Genomic DNA, 10,004 nt, shown 5'->3' on the forward strand with positions numbered 1-10,004 from the left:
GGAGGAATTACCAAATTGAGTAATTTATGTTTTACAAATTGCTTTGGTGATTATTTAAGTACTAAATCCATTATATCTAGGGGTGGACATGAAGAACATAAATAACTAAGCCCTCCTTGCTACTTTTCTAACACCATAGGTTAGATCTTTGAGGTACTGCTCCAATTAACTCACAGGTGTACCCTCCTACTGCTTGTGGGGGCTAACAAAGGTGGATTAAAGGTGGACATGAGCATCTAGTCAATGTCAGGGCAGCGGAAATTCATCTACTCAAACATATCTTGTCTAGTGCATGACAGGTACTATTTCAGGAACTGAAGAGAAAATTATTGGAAAAAATGGCTTAAAGGAGCTTATGGTCTAGGAGAAATGCACATAGAAACAAAATATTTTAGCGTTTGTGACAAATAATTTCAGAAAGTATGCACAGGGTAGAGCAGAAGAACATGTTTATTGTCAAATAAGATATTTACTGAGAAGCTGGTCTCCTTAAAAATATGTGACCTGAATGTGAGTGATTGAATGAATGAATGAATGATTAGATTCCTTCTCCAGTACCCAAAACACACAGACATTGTCCTGTCTTAGCAAGGAACAAGTTACTGACCCAAACTTTGGTCTAATTTCAGCCATGCAAACCCTAATCCTTGAATTTAAACTCAGACCATCCCATTTCTTTTTCTACAGAGATTTAATATTCCACACCATGTCAAATAATAGTAGTATTGAAAGTTACTTGTAGAGATGATGAAAGAGATCAAATAAACCCATCCCATTTTAACTTAAGCCTCAGAAGAATGCAGTTACTTGCCCCCTAACAAAAAAGATCGCTTAGTGGCAGAATGGGAACCAGAATTTAGGTCTATTTTAGTACCTCATTATCACGTTTTCTTGATCCACACAGACTTATAAAGGGGTTCCTCTTTGATTCTTCTGATAATTTAACCCTTGCAAAGAATGGATTCCTTACTGATACAAAGGGAAACTAAGTAGAATTTCTAAAAGGCAGAATTCCATTTTATCTGAAAAGATCAAAGGAAAGATATGCATGGAAATGCTTTACATTCTTCATAACTATTTAGAAGTGTATCTTAGAGGACATTATATTTCTAATAGCCCTAAAATTTCTCTGAGCATTTAAGAGTTGCTTAAATAATACAGGTAGTAATAAATAGAGTGTTTGTGCCATAATTTTTTTTATCTTGAGTCTATTTTCCACTGTATTGCTCAATTTCTTCATGACATATGAGGTCATATGTTTATTGACCATTTGGATATTTTCTTTGTGACATATCTGGTTCATGCATTTTGTCCATTTTTCTACTGGGTAAGTTTTCTTTATCATGTTTATTTATAGAAGTTCTTTTTATATTCTAGATACTACTCCCTGGTCAGAAATGTGTATTTCAAATATCTCCTCCTTATTCGCCCATAGGCTTTTTTGTGGCAAAAATACAACCAGTAGTTCTCTAGGGGGCAAAAGTGTGAATTCTCCTGTAGGTCATGAAGGACCTCTTTATTACACAGTCCACTGATATGGGAACTGAACTCTGCTGTGATCTTGTCAGAAGGAAATAACAAAATGCACCAAATAGCAGTCTAACACAAAGCTGAAATTATTGCTAGGCTGGTAAAAAAAAAACAAACCGCTATATCACTCAGGTTTGTGTAATTAGATCCCTCTGAGTAGAAACCGAAAAGACTATATAAGGATCAAAAGGAAGAAGTACATTAAATGAGGCAAAATTCTAAATCCTTGTCTCTGATTGCCACATGAAGTAGTTTGTAAACTCATTTTGTAAAAGCCTGCCTTTAATTTTTTCTCCATAATTCTGAAAAGCCTTGTGTCAGGTCTGGAGCGGGTTACATAGATTCCAATGGACCAGGAGTCAGTCAGTAGATATGCTTATATATGAACATTTAAAGTTTGATAATTTTTAAAAAATAAATTGTTTGGATGATGTTACATCTTACTACACCAGTAGAGAAACATTGCCTCTTGATGCTGGATATTCTTCCTCAGCAATCAGTACTCTTGGTGGAATACAGATGACCAAGGGTATGGTTCCCCCTCAGAAAGTAAGGAGGTTCTTCTGAGTAGGCAATAGCAAGAAAAAGTCTGATATCTAACAGGTCATAGTGCTGACTACTAGAAAAGCACGAGGAAGTTGCCTGTAAAGTCCATGAGACTTGAGTCCCAAGAAGGCACCTTTACTTGTGAAAAGGTAGGCACCTAGGAGGTTGGATATGCCACATGGAGTCTGGGATATGAAGGGAAAGAAGAAAGTAGTGGAAGATATGTGTCCTATTGAAACAAGATAGTATAAAAGAGCCGAAATAAAGTAGATCTCACACAGAAAAAGTTACCTAACAGAAAAAAAATTTTAAAGTTCTCTTGAAATGAGAACTTAGGAAGCCACACAAAACTCTCTCCCACTTCCTCCTTTGGTTTACTTAAATGGTTGTTAGAATAACAATAGCCTAAGGAACCTAGAGAAAGAAGAATAAATCAAACCCAAACTTAGTAAAATAAAAAATAGAAGAAGAAGTTGAGCAGAAATCCATGAAACTGAAAACAGAACATTGGTAGAGAAAATCGACAAAAGCAAAACCTGGTTCTTTGAAAAGAGTAATAAAATTGGTAAGCCTCTAGCCAGGCTAATAAAGAAAAAAAGAGAGAGAACATAAATTACTAATATGAGAAATGAAAGAGAGGACATCGCTACAAATTCCAAGAAAGTTAAGACAATCATAAACGAATACTGTTAACAACTCTGTGCCTACAAATTTGATAACCTAGGTCAAATACATTGCTTCCTTGAAAGTACAGACTACCAAAACTCACTCAGAAAGAAAGAGATAACCTGAATAGGCCTTTATCTAGGAAAGAAATTGAGATAATAACTAACATCATTCCAAAATTGAAAGAAACAGGCCCAGATGGGTTCACTGGTGAATTCTACTAAATATTTAAGGAAGAAATTACAACAATTTTCTACAATCTCTTTCACAGGGTGAAGCAGAAGGAATTCTTCCTTATTCATTCTATGAGGCCAACATTCTCTTAGCACCAAAACCAAAGACATTACAAGAAAATATTAACAAATCGTATCCAACAACATATAATATTAATTACACATCATGATCAATTGGCATTTATCCCAGGTATGCAATCCTGGTTCCACATTCAAAAATAATTCATGTAATCCATCACATTAACACTAAAAAAGAAAAGCCACATAATCATATCAATAGATGAAGCAAAAACATTTGACTAAATCCAACCCCATTCATGAAAAACACTCTCAGGAAACTAGAAATAGAGGAACTCTTCCTCAATTTGAAAAAGAACATCTAGAAAAAGTCTAAAGTTAACATCATACTTAACAGTGAGAAACTAGAAGCTTTTAAGAACAAGGCGAGGACGTCTCCTGTTACCACATCTTTCCAATATTGTACTGGAAGTGCTAGATAAGGCAATAAGTGACAAAAAGGAAATAAAAGGTATACATTGGGAAGAAAGAAATAAACCTACTTTTGTTCACAGACGACATGATTGTCTATGTAGAACATCTGAAAAAATTGAAAAAACCTACAAACCTTTGTGGAGTTAGTAAGTGAATATGACAAGGTTGCAGGATAAAAGGTTAATATACAGAAGTCAACTGTTTTCCTATACACAAGAAATGAAGAAATAAAATCTGAAGTTAAAGCATAATATTATTTACATTAGAATGCCCAAAATGAAATCTTTAGGTAGAAAGCCAGCAAAATATGTACACGATCTAAATGAGGAAAACTACAAAACTCAGATGAAAGAAGTAACTAAACAAGTGGAGAGACATTCCATGTACATGAATAAGAAGACTCAGTATTCTCAAAAATTTAGTTCTTCCCAACTTGATCTACAGATTCCACACAATCTGAAACAAAAACCCATGAATTTCATTTTGTGGATATTGACACACTGATTCAAAAGTTTACATGAAGAGGCAAAAGATGCAGAATAGCCAACACAATATTAAGATGAAGAACAAAGTTAGAGGACTGAAACTACCTGACTGAGGTCTTACTTTAAACCTAAATTAATCAAGACAATGTGATACTGGCAAAAGAATAGACAAATAGATCAATGGAACAGAATAGAGAGCCCAGAAATAGACTCACACAAATACAGATAACTGATCTTGGCAAAGGATCAAAGGCAATACAATGAAGCAAAGATATTCTTTTCAAAAAATGATGCTAAAACAACTGGATCTCCACATGCAAAAAAATGAACCTAGACACAAATCTTACATCCTTCATAAAAATTAATTCAAAATGGAAGATAGACCTAAATGTAAAATATAACACATAAAACTCCTAGAAGATAACATAGGAGAAAATCTACATGTCCTTGAGTTTGGTGAAGACTTTTTGGTAGAACATCAAAGACATGATTCATGAAAGAAGTAATTATAAGATGGAGCCCATTAAAATAAAAAAAACTTTTGTTCTGAAAAAAACATTGTCAGTAGAATGAGAAGACAAACCACAGACTGGGAGAAAATATTTGCAAAAGACATAGCTGATAATGGATCCTTATCCAAAATATACAAAGAACTCTTATGACTCAACAATAAAAAAATGAACAATCTGATCGAAAAGGGTGAAAAGACTAGAACAGACACTTCACCAAAGAAGATATACAGATGGACAATAAGCATATGAAAAGACGTTCAATATCATACGTCATTAGGAAATTGAAAATTGAAACAACAGCTAGATACCACTACACACCTATTAAAAATGGCCACAATTCAAAACACTTATAATACCAAATGCTGATCAGGATGTGGAGCAGGAAGATGTCTTGTTCATTGCTGGTGGAAATGCAAAATGATACAGGTGATTTTGAAGACGATATGGTGATTTTTTCTTTTTTTTTTTTTGAGGAAGATTACCCCTGAGCTAACATCTGCTACCAATTCTCCTCTTTTTGCTGAGGAAGACTGGCTCTGAGCTAACATCTGTGCCCACCTTCCTCTACTTTATATGTGGGACGCCTGCCACAGTGTGACTTGACAAGCGGTGTGTAGCTCCACACCCAGGATCCGAACCTGCAAACCCTGGGCCACCAAAGCGGAACATGAGAACTTAACCACTGCACCACTAGGGTGGCCCTGATACAGTGATCATTTTTAAAAAACTAAACACATTCGTATTAGAAGACCCAGCAATCGCACTCCTTGGTATTTAGCCAAGAGAGTTGAAAACTTATATACACACAAAAATCTGTGCAAGGATGTTTATAGTAGCTTTATTTATAATTTCCAAAACTTGGAAGCAACCAAATGTCCTTCAATAGCTGAATAGACAGGTAAACTGTTGCACATTCAGAGAATGGAATATTATTCCATGCTAAAAATAAATGAGCTATCAAGCTCTGACATGCTAGGAAGAAATGTTGAATTCATATTACTAAGTGAATGAAGGTAAACTGAAATGGGTACAAACTGTACAATTTCAAATATATAACATTCTGGAAAAGGCACAACTATGGGGTCAGTAAGAAGACCAGTGGTTGCAGTGAGGGCATAGGTGGAATAGATCAATAAAGAGTGTACAGAATATTTTTGCGTCAATGAAACAAACGTGTCACTCTGGTGTTTTATGCTGATAGTGGAGGAGGCTGTGGGGGGGTGGGACAGGGGATATATGGGCATTCTTTGTACTTTTCTCTCAATTTTGCCTGGAACCTAAAGAAGAAAATAAAGTCGTTTAAAAAAATGGATAAGCATTAGGCAGATGCAAAAGAGGAACTGACAGAACTCATAAAAAATTGAAGTAAAAAACAAAATTATCACATGAATAAAAAACCAATTACTAGTGGATATTTTTTACATTTACTAGTGGATAAATTTTATTCAATGAAACATGACTCAGTGTGTATATGTTGCAACAAGGAAACTTCAGTAAGAAGACATGTTGTAAGGATTGAACATATTTAAATGTGGATCTACAACTAAAACAAAAGGTGAGTTGAAAGACAGAAGTAGAATACATGCTTTCACAAATTAGAAATAATAAAATCCCAAGTATTTGAAGAGATGTGGAAGAGAGTAAGCAAAATTGAAACTCACTGGTTAGCTAATAGGCAAAAGTAGGGGATCAAAGAAAATCATTTAAAGGTTTTAAACAAAATAGTAAAAGCCTAAATATACTTAAGAGTACAAAAATAATCACTTAAAAAGATTATACATTTGATGAAAACTGGATCATAAAAACAGTGGGATAGGAAAAAGAGGAAATTATTACAAGCTAATTTTATTGTAGCTCATAGGTGAAAACCAATAAACATTGTCTGAAGTGAAAAATAAGACTAAGAATATTAGATAAATGAGTAATAGTAAGCCTAGATCAAAACTATAACTCTCCCTAAACACCAAAAATATTTAAAATTAAATAGCATGGAGGTCATATAATAAATGACTATTATATACACTCACCAAACACTCTCAGACAGACACACACATCAAGTAAAATGAATATACAGTGACATAACATATTGAATCCAAACATTGAATGTAAATGGGCTTCAATTGCATATTTAAAAAAGTGTTTTCAGGGACTGTCCTCGTGCCTGAGTGGTTAAACTCAGCATGATCCGCTTAAGGCAGCTGGGTTTAGCCAGTTTGGATCCTGGGTACTGACCTACTCCACTCATCAGCCATGCTGTGGAGGCATCCCACATACAAAGCGGAGGAAGACTGACACGGATGTTAGCTCAGGGCTAATCTTCCTCAAGCAAAAAAAGAGGAGGATTGGCAACAGATGTTAGCTGACGGCGAATTATCCTCACACACACAAAAAAGTGTTTTCAGACTGGCTTCTCAAGCAAAACTCAAGTCTGTGCTATAATATAAGGTACCTACAAAAATATATGATCCAGAAAAGCTAGAAAAGAATGAACAAATATCACTTCATTTATATTAATAGGCTTTCTATATTTTAAGAGGAAAATCTCTCTAAGGAGGTTAGAAAAAAAATAATAAAGTTGGCCCTCTTTAGTCATACCTGTTTAACTTCTTTCAAGGCCTCTAGTTATCCCTATATCTGCTAGCTCTCTCTCTGTGTGGTATCATATCTCCCTCTCTATCTGACAGCTTTCTCAGTACCTCTGAGCCCCTTGATCCTTCTACTGCACTAGGCCTCGGGGTCAAACCAATAAATGATTCCATGGCAGTTAGCAGCCCTGTTAACAGGCCAGCCCAGATATAGGAGTGGTGAAGAGTGGGATTTATCTTCTCTGTTCCATAGGCTACTTCAGCTTCTGCCTCTGTCAATGCCTCAGCCATCACTAGAAGTCTGCATTTTGCCCTTCTTCCTGTGACTCATCAGATCAGAGAAGACACATGTGAGACATTGGTGGTGGGCTCAGTTTGAAATCCCTACTCGCGATGGTGCATATATCAACTAGAAATATCCAGGCCACCAACATGTTGTTCTCCTCCTGGGCCTTAGTCTTCTTGGCAGTAGGAATCATCATAGAAGAATGGGTTGAACTGAAATTTGAAACAAAAAACGATACGATAAGCCACAGTCCATGGATATGTTGCACCACTGTTTGGCCAGAAGGTCAGAACTATACTATGGAAACAGATAGGTAGAGAGGGAGGGTTCAGTTTTGCTTGACTTCCATTCATCTCACCATATCACCCATTATTCTCTGGTGCAACTTACCCCTGCTGTGTGCCCACTTCCATAATCAACATAGTCAAGGCTGACTCTAAAATCTCACCATTTGCATGTTTTACAGAAAAGTTTAGAAGCTCACAGACTTAACTCCTGGATGGTGGAGAAGCTTTGCCAGTAGCAGAATAAGGCCAGCTCACCTAGAACATGAGGGTATACAAAAAAGTAACTGGTAGCAAGGAAAGTATGTTATAGTGCCCCTAGAGTTGGACTGGATGGACTGGAGTATTTAACAAGAAATGAGTTTTGAGAAAAGAATAGAAGAGAGAGAAGCTTCCAGAGACACTAACATAGAAAACAATTTCTTCTCCTTCTCTCTTGCATTCAGGTTACTGCTCCTTGTTTCTTTATTCTTTCCTCCCTTCCCTGTGTATTACTTAGTCAAATTTTTCACCCTGTCCCAATTTTTACCTAGAGATCTGTGGCCCCCAGGTGGAAATGAGCCTAGAAGTAATATCTGTCCTTCTCTCAATACAGCTTCTGCTTTCCAACAGATAATCTGAAAGTGGTCAGGATTCTGATGATTTGGGTCCTGTCCCTTTCCTTCTTCCATAACATGTTCCTGGGTTTGGAATTCACCTATCTGATTCCTCAAACTAAACTTGTCCTCTTCGTCAATGTCTTCCTCAGTTTCTTCTTAGATAACTTCCTGGTTCCCTAACACAGGCTTGGAGGTATACCTGGTTTGTGGGTCCAGGCTATGGGTCTGACTAACTGGGCTTTCCCAGTTCTTTGGCTCAGATATGCAGCTTCTGAATTGGATCCATCACTGAGGTTGGATTGGTCTTTGAACAAGGTGCAGTTGTATAGGGTGGAGGCTTGGAAGTCAGGCATATCTGGGATTAAGACTTGAATAGAAGAACCAAAGTTCCTCAGAAGGGACTTTTTCTCCTTTTCCCTGGACATTAGGTATCCTTCTGCTCTGTGCTCTTCTACATTATCACCGAAATCTAAGGCAAGGTCAATCCGTGTACTATGCTAGTTACAAGATCACCTGGATCATTTTCACTGTCTACTTAAATGTTTTCTTCTTTATTGTCTCTGGTGAGTGTCTTCAGGGCCCTTGACAGGTGATAAGAACCAATTCACCCCTCACAGAGGGGAGAGTGAAAAGGTGGGAAAGGGAATGGGAGAAAATATGCCAACCCTTGCATTTTAAAAGGCTAAAGTTGAAGTGGACTCACTCTCCAAGGACAGTTCCTACAACGATAAAGTTGGAGATTAGGGCTACGTGAGATGTTCAATACACTTGCTTCAGAGGGCACCTCCTCATTTCCACCTTTTCTACTGTCTTTCACACTGTGCCCCTTCAGGGCAGAGATAACCATCAAAGCCATGACTAAGTAGAGCGGCTGATATAGAATTGTTCACTTATATGGAGAGGGGCATGACCCTGGGTGTACAGTGTAGTGCCAAGGCAATGTGAGGTCAGAGAGAAGCAATATCTGATGCTAAATTGCCACCCACCAACACTGGAGACCCTCTTTTCCTAAGAAGTCTTTAAAATTTCATTTGAATTGCACTTCCTAACTCAGAAACATGTCATCTTTCAGAAAGAATCCTCAATTTTTTTGAATTGAGCTGCATTTAAGCTATTCTATATACACTTCCCTCCCAAAGGGCAGTTCAAAGGGGCCCACTGGGCTTTGGGCCAGGGTCTCTGACAAAAGGGGAAGAAATTCTTCCACGACTCTCCATTGTTTCATCACCTTCTGGCTTCTCTTTTCCCCAGGAATCCTCTCTGTCCTACAGCGCAAGCAGTCCATCAATTGTTGTGCCTCATTGACCACCCTTCATGAATCTGCGAGAGAAATTCAGGATATACAGCAATCTGAGAGTTCTATCAGAGGTACTTCATTACCAGCACGCACTGCAATGCCTCATAGTATTGTACGTGTGCACTCCACACATACTGGAGAAGATTCTCCAAACAAATCACAAATCCAGACACATCGTGTAACCTGGGCTCTATGATTTGACAATCTACATTTCAGTATATGCTCGTCTTAATGGAAACAGCTTTGTCTGTATGTGCTGTGTGTATCCCCAACTGTGTTGTCCGTGTTTGGCATTATGTAAATAACTGTCAGTGAATTGCAGTCGGTAAGAAGATCCAGAAGATGGCTTTTTTTTTTCTTTTAAGCTGACCTGGTGAACAAGGTTTCTTCTGTTTGTTCCCACCATTTAATAACATTTGTTATTAATCTAATAGAGGTTATCATATAACTCATACTTGCTGTATTGTTAACTCTATATATCATGAAGAT

At 37.1% G+C, this 10,004-nt stretch overlaps 1 protein-coding gene across 1 annotated transcript; it reads left to right on the forward strand.

Annotated features, from left to right (window-relative positions):
- The first annotated feature begins 7,442 nt into the window (after positions 1-7,442).
- Positions 7,443-9,711, forward strand: TMEM225 (transmembrane protein 225). Its single transcript, XM_046685016.1, has 4 exons — positions 7,443-7,620; positions 8,232-8,373; positions 8,642-8,781; positions 9,470-9,711. The coding sequence occupies exons 1-4, from the start codon at positions 7,443-7,445 to the stop codon at positions 9,709-9,711; spliced, it is 702 nt and encodes a 233-aa protein (XP_046540972.1).
- Positions 9,712-10,004: the final 293 nt, after the last annotated feature.

This window comes from Equus quagga, chromosome 14, assembly GCF_021613505.1.
Source record: "Equus quagga isolate Etosha38 chromosome 14, UCLA_HA_Equagga_1.0, whole genome shotgun sequence".
NCBI lineage: Eukaryota > Metazoa > Chordata > Mammalia > Perissodactyla > Equidae > Equus > Equus quagga.